The sequence below is a fragment of the Mugil cephalus genome, chromosome 17, assembly GCF_022458985.1.
Source record: "Mugil cephalus isolate CIBA_MC_2020 chromosome 17, CIBA_Mcephalus_1.1, whole genome shotgun sequence".
In the NCBI taxonomy this organism is placed as follows: Eukaryota; Metazoa; Chordata; class Actinopteri; order Mugiliformes; family Mugilidae; genus Mugil; species Mugil cephalus.
In genome coordinates, this window is record NC_061786.1 from 19608815 (window position 1) to 19629169 (window position 20355).

Sequence of the window (20355 nt, forward strand, 5' to 3'; positions counted from 1 at the left end):
TGTTGTGGTGTTTTCACTGGTTTCTTTTCTATAAAGTGAAGAATATATGAATTATTAAAGCTATAGGCCAGGACTTTTATATATTCATGAACCTACGCTATGTTCAAGACCTCCCCAGACCGGTTCACACGATGCAGCCCGTCACACCAGTTGTGTAACTCTTTGTATTTCACAGTTAACCGCAGTTTTTAACTGTGGCAATAATTCATTTTGACAGAGGTGAAGAGTGGAGCAGCCGACAACAGCTAGCTTTATAAACTTGACTAAGACTGTATGACTTACTCTCTAGGGTTGGAAACAATGAGAACAAAAATGAACCCTGTGTTGGAGACTGAAGAGAAGCAGCTGTTCACTGTAGGCAAACGCAACAGTTGTTTGGTCATGTAATAACTTTCGCTGCCAGAAGGGGGAGATGAAAGTTTTACACTGTGCTTTAAAGAGAATCATTCAGACGGGTTGATAATGATTTACCACAAAACAACAACAACCTGGACACATGAGGTACCGTTGTGAAGCTCTGTTTGTTCTGCAGAAGTCTGTCAGCTCCAAATATGGTCATATCCTTTGTATTGGCGACCAATCGTGAAAGTAGAAAGACCGATCTGAAGCTGAACTTGCACTCTCATTGGTTGGTGTCGATATCTGATTGGATTCGTTCAAAAGCATCACATGACTGGATATTCTGCTGGTCTGTTTTTATCTGTGATGGATATTTAATGATGCTGTGAATCGTCTCTAAGAAGAAAATTACAGCTCAAAATTAGCAAGAAAAGACACGTGAAGTCGAGGAGAGACTCATCTGAGTTCATCCAGCCGTAAGGTGGAGACGATCATCATTCATGTTGAATGAATTTATTGAAAATTGAATCTAATATTTTGATATTATATATGTTGATACGATTATATGATGTGTTTTGAAGCATTTGAGTAGATTTGGTTTTGGTTCATAGTGGTTTCCAATTAAAAATATCCATGATTTTACAATGTAAAACTTTAAAGGCCGTTTTCTCAAAATGAGTTTTTCTGCTACTCTGAGTTAGAAATCTCCACTTCAGTAGCTCTCACACAAACCAAACATTCCTCATTTATTCTTAACTACATTCTGCAGGTATTTGCAAAAGGGAAATTTTCAAATCACATGCAGTGCCTGGTTTATATAACATTTTATTCCTAACTGTTAACAGTATTTTGTAATGAAAAGTGATTATAAAAAAAGAGATATTTAAAATCCCCTCTTTAAATACCTGGAAATCTAATATGTTAACAAAATGAAACAAGAATTTTGAACCTCACATTCGTCATTATTCAGATTTCTGTTCTGCAAATATATGCAAATTTGTGTATATTTAAGTGGATATCTGCTAATTTGCATATTTAAATATAAATTCACAGAAAACTTGTCATACAAAAAAATATTGTACTTATGTCAGTAATCAACTGGTGATATCTATAAGTTAAAAATTTTACCCTATTCACCTACAACCACACGTTCATTCATTCCTTCATTTCCAAGGACTCACACAAACGACGTGATAGTAATATTTCCGTTTATTTACATAAAATGTAAACATTCAACTCTTGACATGAATGTAAGTGTAGTAAAAGGCATGTTTCACTTGTATAAAACACAGAATGTAAACTCTTGGCAACTTTTGTTTGTGAATGCTGCAAAGGAAACATGACGTAGGGAGATCCTTTTTTATCCGTGTAAAACTAATTCCTCCAGGATGTGCAGGCTGCGTCGATGAGGGAGGGTTAACGTTAGCTGCCGTCATCGCGGTGACATGATTCCAGCTCGGAATTTGTTTGAAATAGAAAAAACCTTATCTCGTACATCGACAGTTATCACACAAGGTGGGAATTGTGGCTCAGACTTTTAAGTTTTCTTATTGACCTAGAAAGACTATAAAGAACCCCTGCAGTTGTTTTAGAAATGCTGGCACAAAAATCAAGCTGGATAAATTAAAAAAAAAAAAAAAAAAAAAAAAATTAAACAAAACAAGGATTGATAAAGATGCTGGTCTTATTTTTAATTTCTTTTTTTTTTTTTTTTACCCTGCATTGACCCTTCGGTGTATCCTAAAGCCTAAAACACATCAAGTCGCTTTTTTTTTTTTTTTGCTTACACTGCTTTTCACATTGTGTCACAAAAATAGTCAAAAAGGTATTTGTGTTTACATGATAATATTACTGAGTAGTTCTGGTTTGGCGAGCCGTCATAGAGCACCAGAATACGCAAGTAATTATAATGTAATTACTACATTATTACACAAAAAAGCAACTCCACGTCACCTCTTACTTGACTTACCTGACTGCTTATTAGGTATTCAATGTACAGAACATCAAAACCATAATGGGAAAAAAGAAACTGAAATGAATGTTAACTCCTGAAAGAACTGAGTTGGCGCCGGTCTGAAGGCTGAATCAGTCCCACTCGATGCCAAGAAGCTCACAGCTGACGTCCCAAAGTCTCCTCGCCGTCTCCTCACTCCTTCCCTGCGGGGCCACAAAGGCAGGGGCGCAGTCGCTGAAATGAAAGGAGGAGGAATGGCTATTACATAACGGCTAATAATAGCACGAGTCATCACTCTTTGAGTGCGGTCGTCTAATTTCTCTTTGACCTTGCGCGTGATCGTAAGCGCCGGCCGAACCATATTTTTTTAAGTTTCTTTTTTTAAAACCTGCGGTTACGTCAAACGTCTCCTGCGCTTTAATCTGCGGCAACAGAGCTTATCTACTTTGTGGACAGAAATTTCAATAATAAGGATAAAAAGAAAAAAAAGGACGGCTATTCTCACGAGGGAAAACAAATAGGGCTACGACATGCCTTTGGGTAGTTTCCCAAAGTCAAACAAGCTGTGAGGGTTTACGTTTTATATGTTCGTTGCAAGCCCAGAGGGATGCTACTGGATTATTCTAGAGTTTGGTCAACACAAACATAGTGCACGAGATTTAGATGATTAAAAAGAGTCCCTGACTTTTCCTCTAATGCCATCAAGAGGTCGATATTTGGATGGACAGACTGCGGTAAAAGTGTGTACACAACTTTTGTAATACATCCAATATACACCGATCGGCCATGACATTAATGCCATATACCAGTTCAGGGGCCACATACAGCCCAGTTTGATCTTAAGGGGCCCGGACCAGTAACACAATAGCCTATTAACTTATATATAACAACAACTTCAAATATTTCCCTTTGTTTCAGTGCAAAGAAGTACATTATGAAAGTGTTTACACTTAATAAACTGCATTTTTACAATCTTGTAATGAAGAAACTGGACATTTCTTAAGAAAAATTAATGCAATTTCTGCATAGTTCCAGATCTCACTGTTGTGTTATGTCCACAACTCTTACTAAAACTGTTAGAAACTTCAGAATAGCAGTTACTTTTATTAGAAAAATTGCTGTTAATGTCTTCAATTTAGGTTTTGCACTTTGCAAGTTCATCCCGCAGGCCAGATTAGACCCTCTGGAGGGGGCGTTTTTGGCCCACGGGCCGTATGTACCAGACCAGACACCCCCATCACATAGCAAGGACATTCCTTGATGGCAGCAGAATGCAGCTTGACACACACACGATTTATGAACAACTCATAAAAACATTTAGAACAGCACAAGGTGTTGACCTGGCCTCCAAATTCACTAGAACCCAAACTGATCAAGTATCTGTGGGATGATCCATAGAGGCCCCTCCCCTCAACCCAAAGGACCCAAAGGCCCCCACTAACAACATCCTGTTCCCAGACACCACAGGACACTCTCAGGAGGCCCATGTTCATCGGACCTACACAATATTAGGAAGGTGGTCATAATGTTATGCCTGATCAGTGTATGTAAACCTAATGACATTGCGACTGGGTTCAGCAGTTGAGTTTAACTCCGAAAATGTTAGCTTGCTAGCATTAGCATTTGAAGAGCCTCCCACGGGGTCTTGCTAGCGTACATTTTCATTTGCTGTGTGCAGCTTTAACTATAAACAATGAAACACTGTGGTAGAAAACAGCACAACACGCTGTTCAGATGAATAGTGAGAATGCAAGAGGTCCCCTAGTACATGAAAACAGCTCAGCTGGAATAATCCCTCGCGCTTGTCGTCCGCCTCTTTGCAGCAGTCGGCCGGTCGCTAGTGGATATCAGAGGCTCTGGTTGCCTTGGTAACCCTCTTGTACATGTTTCACAAAATACTGGTAGAGCATCCCATCAGTCGCTTTGTTTAGAGAACGCCTTAGCTGCATTAACCGTTGACGTTCCACAAATGGAAACGTTGATTGGTTCCTGACTTCATCGTTGGCTACATCTCAAATGACTGCGCTGGTCTCACTGCAGCAGATGGATGGATGGATGGATGGATGGATGGATGGATGGATGGATGGATGGATGGATGGGCCGTTCATTTCCATCCCCTTTTATTTTCAAGTGTAATAAAAATTGCAAACAGTCTAATGGCAAAACCGTGTGGCATCTTGCATGTGGTTTTGTACAAGACACTAGGGAATGGAAAGCTTTAATAAAGACGATGAGGTCGGATTACCAAATGCATTTTCCAGGGTACATTTCCCTTCCACTGCTACGCTAACTCCTGTATTCCCTGCAGGAGTCGCACATTTGCGTCGTGGACCATGTTCAGCTTCTGTGTTTACATGTCAGTAGCGTGCTTGCTAGCTTGCTAGCTTGTTATCTCCTTACCTGAAGTGCTTCCCAGAGATGGAGTGCAGCTCCTCTGCCACGGCGCAGTAGATGCTTGTCTGTGCTCCCTCCCGTGGAGTTTTCAGGAACATGGACAGGACGGTGAAAAATATCGCCATGAGAGTCGAGTGTCTGGTGAGGTCAGAGTTTACCGTTCCAGGGTGGACCGAGTTCACTGTCACGTTGGTGTCTGTGAAAGCAATGGGAGCTCATGACAAATGGCCTGCAATTGAAATTTGTTTTAAATTTGGCATAAGACGTCAGGGATTCCATTTCTGCTGCTACCCTGTTTGCCAGAGCGGAGCTGGTCATCTGTTTTCTTTCCCATGATTCGTACCTTTGAGTCTGCGCGCCAACTCTCTGGTGAAGAGCACATTTGCCAGCTTGCTCTGGCAGTACGCTAATCCGCTGTGGTAGCTGCCCTGGCTGTGGAGGTCGTGGAAGCGGATCCAGCCGAAATTGTGTCCCAGAGAGGAGACCACCACGATCCGAGCCGGAGCGCTGCGCTTCAAAATCCCGATGAGGAGGTACGTCAACAGGAAGTGACCTGATAGAAGTGAGACACATAACATTAATGCATTTTATTTGTGAAGTAACAGTGCCTCTCTTTTCCGAGTTAACCACCGTTTTCTTACGACACTGTTTTAGGGAAAAGTTTATTCTTGTGTGCAGTGACTCAGATAAGACAACCAAGGTTTGATTATAAGGTTTCAGTGGCAAGAAAAAGTGAGAAGCTGTGCAGAGTGAGACAGTTGGAGGCTGCAGCTGCATTAGCCAGCAGAGAGCTTCCAGAAACGGAGAGGGCAGATGATGATTAAACAAGTAAATTCATTGGTTTCCTTAAAAACTTTACACTGTTTACATGATTTCTTGCTACCCATTTGTGCGGTGGTTTAAATGTTGATCATAAACACTGGGTTTTGAAATGCCCAACTCTAGCATCATGCATCCTAGTTCATTCATGTAGTGCAGTAACCAGCTTTCTCCATCAGCATAGCACACATGGAAGAATTCATTGCTTCAACTGATCATAAACACTGTTTTTTTCCTTGCGTTGTTAAACGTAGCAGATATAAGTAAGGTCCTACCCAAATGATTGACTCCAATGTGCATCTCAAAGCCATCGATCGTTTTTGTGTAGGGACACATCATCACTCCAGCGTTGTTGATGAGGACATGAAGATGTTGGACCTCTGAGGAAGAAATTATAACAACAAAAAAAAAAAGTATGTCAGGTGTGAAACGTGTTCAGTAACAACACCCTGTATGTTGATATGATTGTATAACTGTGTTCACCTCTCAGGAATTTCTGTGCGAAGGCTCGTATGGAGCAGGTGTCGGCCAAATCCAGCTCTCTGACCTCCACTTGTGCTTTCGGGTACGTAGCTCGTATACTGGCCGCAGCCTCCTCTGCCTTTTCCACGTCTCTGCAGGCCATAATCACCCGAGCCCCTGTCACGTGAAAAATGAAGCTACGGCTAAACTATGACAATAACAGAAATTGCATTACATCCAAGAAGATGAGACACATGGGGTTGTTTGGCTGATGAAAGCACTTTTCATGATTAAGCCATATTTTACGTCATTCTTCAAGCTAAACTGGCTTTTGTGACACAACTAGTTCACGGGAAGAAAACAAAAAAGCTTTATATGCTAATTACATGCTGTAAATTTAAGAAACTTTGAGGTTGTGTGGAAAAATTAAACAGAGCTCACAACACAAATATTTTTTGGGGGACTTTATGGATAACTTTTATAATGATTTGCACACTTTCCTGAACAAAGCTGGACAAAATATTTACATGACGGTTTCAAGCTACCCACATGTAGTGTTATTCAATTCAAGGAGCTTTTGAGTACAACATAGAAATGCTGATACAGCATGGTCAAAGCCTTAAAACTCACGAGGCTTAAAAGAATCAGTTAGGTTTCATTGTGTTTGCAGTGAGGAGGCAGCTCGAGGCTGCAGCTGCATTAGCCATGCAAGAGCATACAGCTCGCAGGGTTTGTCCAAAAAACGTGCAGTCAAGAACAAACAGTAACTGGTGGGGTCTTTGCTTTCATTGCCAACAGAAACAAAATTGCATTGTCACCACTGTCTTGGGGGCCTAATCCATCTTAAAATGGGGAGGGCGATACCAAATGCATACAGTTAATGTGTCATGAGGTGATCTGGTGATTAAGAATAAATATGTCATTCATTTGAATCCTACTGCTGCTGTTTTTGTGTCAGTAGCAGGGTATGGGTAAAGTAGAGTCACCTCGCATTGCCAGGTCCAGTGCAGTCTCCTTCCCAATCCCCGTGTTGGCTCCTGTGATGAGAACTGTCTTCCCATCCATACGAACCGTGGACTTGCAAACTCCTCCCGCTGCATATCTTCTATTGACACACAGTCACTTCTGATTAATACCACCACACATACACACGCATGAACATGTATCATGGAGACGCCTCGATAGCTGTCCCCTCTGCAGGCAGCTATGTCACCTTCAGGGCTGGACACATGGGCAGACTCTATTAAATATTCACAGAGAATTGTGAATAACGAACAGTACTTAAATGTGCAACACACGCCACTGATCAGTGCCGCCCCACAGCCAATAGCTCTGGTGGAGTAATCCACACAAATATAACTCCTCCCACGCTCCGGCCCCTGATAGGCCCGAGCAGCTCAGATGGAAGACACACGATTCATCTCTATGCAAAAACTCCCACTGCTCTGTTATTCTATTTCACCAATTTTCTGCCGGTGAAAAAATAAATAAAAAAATGACCAACGCCGTTTGAAATCACCATTAAAGGACAATGCGTTAAAATGAAAGTCAGATGCATTAAAAAAAAGGGCTGCGTCTTCATCAAACATACTGGAGATGAAAATAGCAATAATTACTCCAGTGCAATTATAATGTCAGCCAAGGTGCAGTCAGCCTAGATTTACACTGAAATGATTGATTAATAATTTTCAGCTCACCGTATGTGTGATGCAAACACAACCACCAGCAGCGTTGTCACCCCGAGGCCCGCGACAGTTAATAAAAGAAACATAATGCAACGGAGTCCTTGTGTCTTCCAGCAGGATGCTACTGTAGTGTTGGTAGAACAGCTGATGTCAAAGCATTACGAGCAGCCAAAGCGCAGCGGGGGGGTGGGGGGGAGATACACCGCGAACAGGATCATGGGAATGTAGTTTTAAAAAACTCGTTTTTTAGTCATTATTTTAAAAGAAAGTGCCATTAAAGTAATTTGCATAGCTTCTTTTACTGTTTCTAGTAAATTCGATTTGAGTGTAAACACACACACTGCAGCACTTATTACCAAAAAGACAAAAAATAGAGAAATCTCAGCCAGATGTGTTTTAAAACTACACTTCCCAGAAGCCGCCATTAGCGCTGCCTTCGCGGTGCCTGTGTAAAATGAATATTGACGTAGTTTTTAATTGTTTTCGCACAATATTTGGCATTACTACATGGGGTTAAATTATACGTGGAATGTGAAATTTAATCTACTCGAATTCCCATTAAAATATTTCCACTAAAATGTTTTTTATATTTTATTTTCCATCCGGAGTTTAAGGCGCTATGTCACAAGAGCCGTCATGCGGAAGAGTCCCGGGGATCTGATTATCATCAAAGCAAAACCACAAGATCAACTAATAGACGAGACCACAGCTATCGTTGTTTTTTTTGTTTTACACAGAAGGACAGTAGTATTTTCTGAGTTAGAGTAAAGCTAGAGCTATTGCAAAATGTCCTCGGAGGAATTCGAGAAGTTACACGAAATGTACAAGTCTCTGTACGAAGAGCTCAAGCAAATGCCGGAGAGGGCTCTGAAATGCCAAGGAGGTAAACAAATTGTCTTGTAGTTTAAGCTGGCTGACTTAAGCTAATATTTCGGATATACTGTTAAACTTGTGTTCTCATCCCTGCAGAGGAGAAGAAGAGGCTGGTGAGGAGCTTTGATGAGAGGCAGGGGGAGGCTGAGGAAGTGGTGAGCCGCACTCTTTGTTTATCATGCCTACACTTTATGTTGTATTCATATTTACACCTCGGCTAACATTTATACGCTTGCTAATGTAAGTTTAAATAAACCTCTTGACTTGTCATGTTCGTGTAAAGAAGACTATTCTGTCTAAGAGCTGAGATAAGGAAGCTTTGTTTTGATTTGACCTGGTAGCTTGTTAAGATGTAAACAGGTGTTATTTTGAAAGGCTCTTGCCACAGGTAAACTAAATTAGGTACAATAGTACCAGTGAATGCATTTCTAATGTAACACATGACTGCTGTAATCTTCAATTTATGCTGAAACAGCATAAATAAAGGTGGCAACTTAACTGTATGATGAGAAACAGTATTTCATTCTTCTCTGTGTACACAGGTACTCAATAAACAATAAATAATCTTGAATCTTGAATGATCACAACAGAATTCAATATTTCTACAAACCACAGCCACAAAATTGAAAACAGAGGGCAGGCTACAATCTGCCTTATGAATTATAATATTATTGAATGATAATATTATAATCATCGTCTTCGAGGACTTTTTTGCTCTATGGCTCCTCCCAACTTTATTGAGACATTTTGAACAGGTCGTCTCTAAATGTGTCATTGTTTCACCTTCAAAGGTCGCTGGCATTTTTGCACCCAGGTTTCATTTGGTTCGGTTAATTGTGGTGACCTATTTTTTTATTTTTTGTTTAAACCACATGTATGGTGTGTGGTTTCAGTTGGCGTGTATTTTCTAGCCTGTTTTTCCCCTTAATACATCAGTGACTTGACTGAATAGTTTTTTTTGTAGGTTTTGTGGAGGTTTGTTATATCCTGGACACGTCACACATAACACATGGGGGATTGTCCAGAAACGTCAACATGGTTTAAGCAGTAAAGTAGTGGGTAGTAGGGAGACCGAGCAGAAGACAAAATAAATGCAAGCTGCTAAAAAACAATCCAGCCTACCCTCTCCTTGACCCCCAAAATACTTTTTAAAGTTCTTTATACAATATAGGTGCGTTAAACGTTGATACATGCATCAAAATGTGGCCATGTGGCTTTTTTTCCTAAACCCAAAAGTTGTATTATAAAGTCAAAGGTCCTTCTAAAGTGTTTGAGTAGATTTATACATTAAAATAAGTACGACAGAATTATCCTTCATGAAATGAATGAAACTCGTCCTTTTTCTTTACACCAGACACAAAAGTTAAGACTTTACACTCACATATACATGTGTGAATATGTTGCTCAGCTAATAAAAAAACTGAGGCTTAAACAAGAGAATTCAGAGTAAATCTAAAATTTCCATTTTGCCCGGCATCGCACCAGTTACAAGGAATGGAAGATGAGCTGCGCTCTGCGCCTCCGTCCTACCGGAACACCATGAGCACCAAGCTGCGCCTGTATCGCCGGGATCTCGGCAAACTGCAGAGGGACATGAAAAGCTCGGTGCCCGGGTTTGGCTTCTCGTCCCAACCAGCGCATCAGGGCGTTTACTCATCACAGAATCAACAGAGTGTGAGTGTGGGCCCATTTGAGAATGAATTTTATTAATCAGAGTTAAATATCTGTGTGATTTCTTACTTGATTGTGTCAAAATACAGTTGGAGTGTAAAAGTGACTGACTGAGCAATATGACAACGTGCAAAGACATTTCACTGCGCTTGTATCTGGTACATGTTTGTTGATTTGTAGAATTTGTGTTGATCTCGTGGCCATTTCCCTCCCTTACACAGACACATCTGCAGTCCCAGAGAGCTCTGCTACTCCAGGGCACAGACTCTCTGAACAATGCCAGTCAGAGCATTGAGCGAAGCCAGCGCCTCGCCGCTGAGACGGAGCACATCGGCAACGATATCATCGAGGAACTGGGAGAGCAGAGGGAGCAGCTGGACCGCACCAGAAACAGAGTGAGCTGTGGATCATTGTCACCTTCCTGTGGGACGGGTTTACCGTTTGTTTATATGAATATAATTTGTGGAAAAATGTTGTTGATGAGTGCAGTTTAGGCTGTTGCCATTTAGTAGCAATAATCTGACTGTAGTTTGTTAAATCTCCTCCATCTCTCGTCTCTGTGCAGTTGGTCGATACAGGAGAAAACCTCAGTCGCAGCAGAAAAATCCTTCGCGCCATGTCTCGACGGTAAGTGCCACCCGTGCAGACGTTAAACGTCTAAATCATCTCATACTTTTTGTGTTTGTTGAGTTCGAGGTGCCTCCTCAGATCTGCTGCTGCTCTTTTTTTTTTTTTTTAGCCATCGTGATATCGTTTCCCTTTATTGTCAACACGCTTCCTCTTTCACTTCTCCTTATTGTAAATGAGTGAATGAATGTTGTTGTTTGAATGCAATGTATTTCAAACAAAAAAAAATATGGAAAGTATGGAAATTGATTTTTATAAATTTCCAGGTCTGGAAAAGTATGAAAATCAAAACTAGAAATAAAATTGTAAAAAAAATAAATAAAAATCTAAAAATTCCTAAATTCTGAATTACTTTTGTTTAATTTATTACTGTATTTTACTGAATTTAGTTACTTGTTAAAAAGTATTTGAATTGATGTTTAAGAAGCCAGTGAGGCCAAGTCTTTTAAAATATCATCATGTGCAACTTACAATCTTTAACTTATTTGTATGAACTATATTTATCCAGACTAATGGACTGAAAAAAGCCTGAAATGTGTCCTGCTCTTATCACCCTATGATTTATTGTAATATTACATGTCCCTGTATTTAATGTATGGATTTATTATACAAAATGCATTGATATATAATTAATAAACTGCACCAATATATAATTATACCACACACATCATCAATCAGTCAACTTCATTACAATAAATATAATGACAATTACTAATAAATAGTATTTATAGAAATGTATATTACCACTATAAATACAGTTCATTACATATGTAGCACAGCAGCCGACAGTTTAAATACATAAACCATGAATGAACATCAAGTAAAAGATTGAAATCTGCACATGAGATAATAAAGGACATGTAAACACAAGTCATTGCTCACTGTTTGTCATCTTTGTTTAAATACCACTAAACCAAACATTTAGTTATTCAAATAACTGCAGGACGGTTTGTGTGTGGTTTGGGTGTAATGGCCATATTATTAATTAATCTCTCCTCCGCCTCGTAGGCTGGTGACGAACAAGTTGCTATTAGCCGTCATCATTCTAATGGAGCTGGGCATCCTGGGCGCTGTGGTTTACTTGAAGTTCTTCCGGCCATCAAAGAAGCCCTGAGCCGTGGATCCGTCTCCACTCACCATCCAGTAGCAATAATTCCTGTTCCTGCGGGTGAAGCCTTTTTCCTGGGAGGGGACTGCGGCGGCAAATCCAAGAAACTGTTAATGGACCAAACCTCCGAACGCTCTCTGAACTGAGATTTGCACCGTTCAGTCTGTCAATGCCACCGACGCGGGAGAGTGTTCTGGCTGCGACAGAGCCCAGAGATGATTAAGATTTTAGCCGAATCAGCGAATGACTTACTGCTCACTCCCACGTGGGAGGACTCACTGGTGAAGGTACATGGTGAAATGACTCCTGCAGAGTCTGATCTCTTAATGTTGCCTTTCCCAGAGCCCCTGTGTTTGACGAATGAGGTCAAATTCATTACTGACGTCAATGTGAAAATGTGTGAAAGGTCTTAATCTTGATATTCTTAACAGTTCATGTCTCATCACTGTATAATAATAATAATACTGATAATAATCACTGTTAGAAGTAGCGATCCCGGTTCCTTATCTGACCGTCATCATGTCATTAAAGCTAATCTTTAACTTCCATGTGGAGTCATAGCTCGTATTTCCTGGAAAAGCAGTGGAACGCTTGAAGAAAACATCTTCTGTGGAGATAACGGGCTCCGGGCCGCGGGGTCGGGTTAGCGCGGGGCAAACAGCATCTGTTACTATGGAGTTAATTCCCAAATAATTGGTGATAAGGTTATTTTTGGTGCGGTGTCAGTGAAGTGTTACATCTGCCACAGTGTTTTTCTTCCGCTTCGCTATCATGCCCGTCTGGATGCACAGTACAAAAACATGTTTGGTGACCTGCTTGTGTTGAGTAAGAGGTGAGCAGGAGGCGGTGGGGGGTGGTGGAGGTGGGGGGGTGGGGTGGGGTTCTGTCTAAAAAACATATTTATAGAGTTACTGTTGTTAAGTGCAAATCATACGTTTTAAGTTTGTATTTTAGTTAAATTATGCAATATTTTTATAATCCACACCAATAAGTTAAAAAGTACAAACTCTTCCTAATGTTTCTTATAAGAACTGACATAGTTTTTAATCATAATGTTTTCAGAACATGACGTTTGGTGGGGGCCGTCATCGGGTCAGATTCTCAAGTTCACTCTAAGATCTTATACATGTGTTAATGGTTTTGTCCTGATGTTGTCTTATATTCTCCCCAGAAGATGAATCCTGTTTAGTTTGTTTTCTTTACTTCCAGCTCCATCATTGGGAAAAAATTCTTTACTTATTCTGTTTAAGGTCAATATCCTCAGACCTTACTTAACTTAATCACTTATTACCCATTATGCCTCCACTCTGGTCAATATTTCTGGACATCTCCCCATGTCAGGTTCCTAGGTGATCTGGGGGGTCGTCCCCTGGTTCTTCTACCTTCAGGTGTCCAGTGAAGGGCTACTCTTAGGATGCTCTCCACGCTGTCTTGCTGTCATCTGGCCCCAGAAGATCTTTATTGTTGACATCTTGTTGGGCCAAAAAATCCAACAGATTTTTGTGGCACTAGAACACAGCTCTGATATAACCTGAGTTTTGTCTTGGCTCTTTATTGCTAATGAGCCTGGTGAGCTCCTCACTTTATTCTAGCATCATCACTCTCAGCTTATACTGTTAAATGTCAAACACGTGTTGATGGTTTAACACATTGTTTTGTCCTGACATTCTTTATCCCCAGGAGATGAACCCTAATGAATTTGGTGAGCTCATGATCTATCAGCTGGTGCCATCATGGTCATCTTATGCTATAACTAATGCGTTAATGGTTTGAGTCTTAGTTTTGTTACATTTATTGTCACCAAAACATAAATCCTAATGAGTCTGCTGATTGATTGGCGGAAGATGAACCCTAATGAGTTTTGGGAACCATTTGCTGAGATGCTTCATTCATCCTGTAAAAGAGTTGACTTCTATTGATGGATTGAAACAAACCTTTGAACTGACATTCATTGTCACCAGAAGATAAATCCTAATAGTTTATATAGGTCCTTGGCTTTTTCCCTACGTCCATCATTGGTTCCATCATTGGTTCAGATGCAAATCTTTAACTTCTCTTGGTGGTTTGACATATTATTATATGTTCAAGATATATTCATATTCGTTGTTCTCAGGGGATAAGGAGATTTTGGTGAATCCCTGAATATCTTTGTTCTGGCACAGTGAGGTTTATATTTGTGGTTGATAGTGAGATGTTCTCAACAAATACTGGATTTACTGATGTAAAACGTAAATTCATGATCCCTTCTGGATGAATTGCTTCAAGTTTGGTGATCCCTTCATTTTTCCTTTCAGAATAAGAGTCTGTCTTATAAAACCTGTTTAAGTGAAACTAAGGAAGCACAAAATAAGACGCCCGTACGAATGAATGAAAAATGTAATCACATTTATGGAAGACCAAAATAGAAGCTCTTTCATCACAGTGACAATAAATTTGGTGGCCACGCCGATCTGAAATGTTAGAACAAGTAAATCACTTCAAACTCAATTACACAAATACACGTTATTTCACCAGCATCTGAATCAACGGGGATGTGATGTGGTTTTTCGTGAATTCTAATGTAGTAGATCTCTAAGAAATCCTACGACATGCACTGATGGGTTCATTGTGGAAGAAATGTACAAAAGTAACCTCTAAGGAAAATACAGTAACCACAGCTGGTCCAGAAGTGTTAACTTAATAATACTAGTTTTAACTAACTGGCACAGCCACAAGATGCCGAGTCCACATTAGACTGTGACCTTTTAAGCTAAGTCAAGCGTAGGTTTTCATACCTCTGAGGCAGGTTCATTCTCTTGTAAACCAAACATGAGATAAATATGTGGGAGCCTACAATTAAGTTATAACATACAGTAAAAACAAAATAAGTTAGCATAATAAGCGCAAGATGAGAAGTAGTCCCATGTGCAGGTGTAGTGGTATTCTCTTATCATTACCAGTGTCAATCCAGACATAACGCTTTAACAGCAGAGAAGGGAACATCAACTTTGCCTACTAACAGATTCAGTCTCTTGCAGTCTCGTACTGAAAATAGTGGAATGCTCAGCGATGACGTTGTTAAAAGTTCATGGCTTCGCTTTCGCTCTCAGAGGCAGAGCTGCTCTGTGTCGCTCTTCCCGGCGGGGATCGCGTCGGTGGACGCGTGGGCCCCTTCTCTCGTCTGCCCCAGCGACGACGCGATGACGTCCACCGCTAAGGAGGCGGTGGCCTCCACGGCTTCGCTGTTGGCCCCCAGGATGGGGTTCACCTCCACCATGTCCATGACCGACAGCAGACCTGCGCGACGACACATCCGCCAGTTAAGATGCCATACTATGAAAGAATGTTTAACTGCTCATTTACACAACACTCTTGTGGTCGTCTGTACCTGTGTTATGAATTTCCTCCGTGATGTAGATTCCCTCCCTGTAGGTCAAACCTCCGTTCACTGGTGTTCCCGTGGCGGGAGCCAGAGACGGGTCGAATGCGTCGATGTCAAAGCTCAAGTGGATCGATCTCTGTTTTCTGTGCAACAAGAGAGGAAACTTTCATTAAAAGTTCACGTATGTGCAGCAGCAGTAGTTAGTAGTAATGCTAAGCTAATCTCTTGGTGCAAAGTCACACAGTTGAGGGGTGGAGGCATCAACTCAAGACTTAAGGACGATGAAACTGGCTGTTAAGCTTTCCTGAGGTGTCGTGGGCCTAACTAAACGAAACATCAGTGAAAACCCCAATTATGTGCATACTGCTATTAGCTAGGCTAGTTAGCTGGTGTCTTGCTGGTTGCTAGTTGGTAGCTGACTGCTAGCCTGCTGGCTTCTACATGTGTTTTGCCTCGGATGTTGGCACAAGGGATTGTAACATCTTATCCTGTGTGATAATGAATGAATCACTTATGTGCAATTGCTTGAACCTGGTATTAAATTAAAACGTGTTAAATATCCAGTACCTCGTCAGAAGATGGTCAAGCGTGACCTCCATGACTCTCTGGATGCCTAGTCTGTCGATGTCCCTCATGGTGAAGTACTGGATTCCCAGGTTCTTCAGGATGTTGCTGCAATGAACCGAACAGAAGACGTAAACCACTATTCGAATGCTCACATGCTTGAAAAACAGGCCACAATGAAGTTTTTAAAGGTGATTACTCACTACTCTCCGGGGTCCACGTCCCGTAGGCCGATGTACACCAGGTCCCTTGAGGAGAGGAAGGGCTTAGTCCAGGAGAACCCAGGGATATCTGGCATCTGATACACAAAAATTCCAATATTTAGAATCTCAGCATGAGCTGTAAAAACACTGAATGTGCTCGTAATTAACATTCAAGTTTTACTGAATGTGTGCAAACCAAGCAGTCGTGATCCCTGCTCACCTTGTCCTGCAGCTCTTTGAGCATGAACGCAACGGGCTGGCCGTGGAGGTTTCCAGATGGAGAAGTCATGGGCGTATTCACGTCCGCGTGAGCGTCAACCCAGATGACGCACAGGTCAGGACACTGCCGTGCGTGGCCGCTCACGGATCCGATGGCAAGGCTGCGAAAGCAAAGAGGAGCAGGCTCATAAGTATCTGTTTACGTCTGGGCCGACCCATCAGAACATTAACACACGTGGTGAAGTGAAGTTATACGCGGGGCGGATTCGGTCTCTCTAACTACCTGTGATCTCCTCCCAGCATGACCAGAGTGTGGCCAGCTCCGATGGCTCTGCTCACCGCTCCGGACAGCATCTGATTCGCTGCGCCCACGGTGCGGGGGAACTTCACGTCCATGTAGGGCTCATCGTTCTCGAGGTGGTGGAAGTTGAGGTCGCCGAAGTCGTGGACAGAGTAGTCTGAGGACACAAGATACAGAGAGCCATTAAACAGGTGCTCTCAAAGAGGAGACGCTCTTTTGGTTCAGTTTAACGGTGGACGCGGGACGGATAGATCTTGGACATTTTATCTTTTGACTGCTGGGAAGCCTGACCTAACACGTCTGACTGTGCAATCTAATGAGGCTGAGTCACTCGAAGCCAGTGGAATTAGTGACTGGGCACTTTCCATTTGTCCCGCTTTCCACCTCAGCTCATGTTCCAGTGACTGCAGCTCCACCGAGTGGCTTCAGAAATAAAGGCCAGAAAATTTCCACTTCGCTTAGAAGGACGCAGACTGCAGAGTAAACAAGTCATGCGATCCGCCATATTGGGGTTCCTTTGGCAATGTGAGCCTCGATGGCAGTGTAGTATTACTCTGCTGATTTCTTTTCCATTAGAAGACCAGACAGGAATAGCCCCTGTATTGGTGCAACCCTGGGGCATCTCTTGCAGGATGATTCAAAAGTGTCTCTTATTGCTCCAAGCATTGTCATAACGTTTTAATTGTATAACTACACCTTTAATGCGATAATTTGTTTGATTTTAAGTTGTATTTCTGGGAGAAAAAAATGTTTGAGCGCAGGCCTGAGAAAATACAGGTTGCAGTTTAATTAGGTGGCATTCAGATCAGTCAGTGCCTGGTTTCATGTGCTGGGCTCCGTTAGTGACACTACAGCTTTATCTTTTTCTCACAGATGCCAACTTGACATCCAGCCATCGCATCTGAGCTGAGGACACTTCCCGAGGCTCTGCAGTTTTTAGGTTTGACAGTAGAGTGCAAAGCTTTTTTGAACCTTAATTAAAAAAAAAAAAAAAAAAAACATACAATTTACTTCTAACAGCATATTAAAATACCCAATTATTGACCGGAAACCTGTCTATCACATTTAGTTCCCAGAAATCCAACATGGCACACATAAAATATAACATAAATGTTGTTTATTACTTATCTCTGTCACTTAGCCATATCAGCATTTATATGTGAAATTTGATATATGTTTATATGGGTCAGTTTAAAATACTTGTGGAACATGATATATGTTTTATTTTATTTCTGCCACCAGAATCCTGAATTGGCAAAACGCTGCGTGTGAGGAAGAGGAGAGCGGGGCCTCTTACATAACAGCTGATGTTTACAGCTGATGAGCTGGTGTCTGGACAACCGGACAGGCTAGGATTACCTGGGGTAAAAATGCTGTCAACCTCTGGGACTGTCAGGAAGGAACTTACTGTCCTCAACCCCGTCACACATGTAGCAGAAGTATAAGTAGTAGTAGTAGTAGTTCCCGGTGTCAGCGACAATTACAGCTTATTCTCAGAGTTTGCAGTGAAGTAAGTGGTATTATGACGGACGTGCTCTCTGCAGCAGGGAGGGTATTTATAACGGGCATGTCTTACGTGTGAAAGCCTGGGTTTTAATCTCATCTGTGCATCAGCCACCGTGCGTATAAATGTTCTTGTATCTTTTTTTAACAGCCTGCCTGTAGTTGATATTTTATTTCTGCCGACATCTAATTTGTTATCATACTAACACATATTGGCAAACCAGAACTACACTCTCCTGTCATTTCATGAGAAACACTAGTGAAAACGAATGCATAGTAATGTAAAAACAGCCCTGCACTAAATCTTGCTTTTCTGGCTTTACGGGTATGATGCTCTGTAACTTTTTGGAGGCTGCTACACGTATTTTTGGTGTTTTGACAGCTCCAAGTAACACATGTGTTTAACTGAATCCGGTACATACATACAGTACAGTATCATAAATATATTATTATTATATTGTTTGTACATTATTTGGTATTTTAAACATATTTTTTTAGAAAATTGTACCGCATTCTAGTTTAATTACCACCTTTCCACATTATAACGATCGTAAATCATTTTAAATTAGAGCGCACTCATTTTCACTAGTGTTCCTAATGCTTGTAGCACTTTCAATACATTAAATACTTCAGGTGTCCTCTGGCAGCGCGTTAATCTACCGCGTCCTCATTACGCAGAGGAGACATGTTGTTGTCTGGACCACAGACAGATTTGCCAGCAGCCTGTGTTCGAACTTCACGGTGACCTTCTTTAAAGCAAAGTGGCAGCCCACGTTTTTTTTTCTTTTTCTTTTTTTTTTTCCTTTCTTTCTTTTACAGTACTCCTGCTCTTTAATATGCAGGCGTTGGGTTTCAATCACATTGTGGCCTTTGCTGACAAGAGCTGCCAAAATAACGGGAGGGATTCTTTCCGCCCCTGGTGTCCGCTTTCACGACTGAAGCGGCTTCTGGATGCGGGAGACCGGACGACGGGTACGGACGCGTCGTTACAGCGCGGCCTCAGCTGACGACACACAGGGGATAAATGACTCACAGTCTCCCTGCGCCTCACCGAGCATGTGCGGCGAACACGGTGACTCAAAAGGAAGAGAGGGCATGCGGTTCGCCGCATGAACAAGGGAGGAATGTACCTTGAGCGGCTGCTGGGGTGCCCAGAAGTCATGTGTCGCTTTACATGCGCCGTAATTAATGTGATCGTGTCGACAAAAATTACTCGAATTACGCGCAAAGGAACAAAACGCACGAGAGTTTTGAGATGGATGCTTCCGTATACAAAGAAAAGAAGAGGTAGAATTAACTTCCCTCTTAATCTATTCAAGGCTATATGTGTTTATATTTACTGTACCCTGCTGATGTAACCTTGCTGGGAGCCGCAAGGAAGAAAATCTGTTCAAATGCCAACCCCTCCGGGCACACCCGCTCCCTGGCTGTTACATAAGCGACTACACCGGCCGATCCATTATTAAACCCTCACCTACCTAAACTGGAAAGCCTGTCGATGAGCCCCGCATCTCTGATCACTTTTGGCCCGTGCTCCACGCCTCTTCTTTTCTGTCAGACAACAATATATATACATAACGATTATAAACGATATTTCTTATAGTTATATTAATAAGTCAGGGTGATGGTTAAAAGTCTTACCTGTCCTCTTGAGAACGGGGCACCCAGAACAGCCACGGACTGAGCTCTGCTTTGCTGGCACGTCTGGCCCACATGAGTTCTGAGAAGACGGAGAAGACTCCCTCTCAAAGCCATTTTCTGCCTCTGTTAGAAATCACAGACGAGGTCCCACAGACTCCACTGGCGGATTGGGGAGAGAGAAAAAAAAAGTCTGACGAAAGCTCGGAAGTGATGTTGCACTGGTTGGATGCTGAATGAGAGCGCGTCTCCGCAGGGGAAGGTCTTATGGCTCCACGGATCTACTTAATATTCATGAGCTGGTGGATGAGATAAAAGCGGAAACGCTGACGGCGCACCTATGTAGTCACACACAAACAAAAAGGCAGACTTGTAAAACGTTTTTACATTTTTTTTTATTTTTTTATAATTACAAGTGTTCCATGTGCTGACGTCAGCCTGGATGACACACCTTCGAGCTGACCAATAGGGACTCTCCAAACCGGAGGGTGCGCTCACTGTAGGCGCGTCCTGGAAGCGGTTTTGGATGGGTATGTTATGAAGCGCATTGTATTGCAGCGGCCTCCTCTATGTGGAATTTTCCACAGACTCGACCAAGCGGTTCCGATCTGCTTGTTTACGTTAAATCGTTTGG

The 20355-nt window shown here is 41.8% G+C and overlaps 3 protein-coding genes across 4 annotated transcripts; 1 reads left to right on the forward strand and 2 right to left on the reverse strand.

Annotated features, from left to right (window-relative positions):
- Positions 1–1533: 1533 nt before the first annotated feature.
- rdh12 (retinol dehydrogenase 12) lies at positions 1534–7832 on the reverse strand. Of its 2 annotated transcripts, none has more exons than XM_047610472.1 (7): positions 7666–7832; positions 6955–7073; positions 5990–6145; positions 5782–5886; positions 5031–5240; positions 4694–4883; positions 1534–2527 (listed from the first exon to the last, which is right to left on the reverse strand). In XM_047610472.1, exons 1-7 carry the CDS (start codon positions 7737–7739, stop codon positions 2425–2427), a joined length of 957 nt encoding a protein of 318 aa, XP_047466428.1. In that variant the 5' UTR covers positions 7740–7832; the 3' UTR covers positions 1534–2424. The 2 variants fall into 2 exon arrangements, with proteins under 2 accessions (XP_047466428.1, XP_047466429.1); XM_047610473.1 differs by having other exon boundaries at positions 6955–7070; positions 7666–7808.
- Positions 7833–8139: 307 nt separating this feature from the next.
- On the forward strand, positions 8140–12478 carry vti1b (vesicle transport through interaction with t-SNAREs 1B). The gene is made up of 6 exons (XM_047610474.1): positions 8140–8536; positions 8623–8681; positions 10012–10200; positions 10419–10592; positions 10763–10824; positions 11833–12478. Exons 1-6 carry the CDS (start codon positions 8440–8442, stop codon positions 11936–11938), a joined length of 687 nt encoding a protein of 228 aa, XP_047466430.1. The 5' UTR covers positions 8140–8439; the 3' UTR covers positions 11939–12478.
- Positions 12479–14300: 1822 nt separating this feature from the next.
- Positions 14301–20090, reverse strand: arg2 (arginase 2). The gene is made up of 8 exons (XM_047610471.1): positions 19725–20090; positions 19562–19634; positions 16563–16737; positions 16281–16440; positions 16061–16155; positions 15861–15965; positions 15300–15436; positions 14301–15208 (listed from the first exon to the last, which is right to left on the reverse strand). The coding sequence occupies exons 1-8, from the start codon at positions 19836–19838 to the stop codon at positions 15018–15020; spliced, it is 1050 nt and encodes a 349-aa protein (XP_047466427.1). The 5' UTR covers positions 19839–20090; the 3' UTR covers positions 14301–15017.
- Positions 20091–20355: the final 265 nt, after the last annotated feature.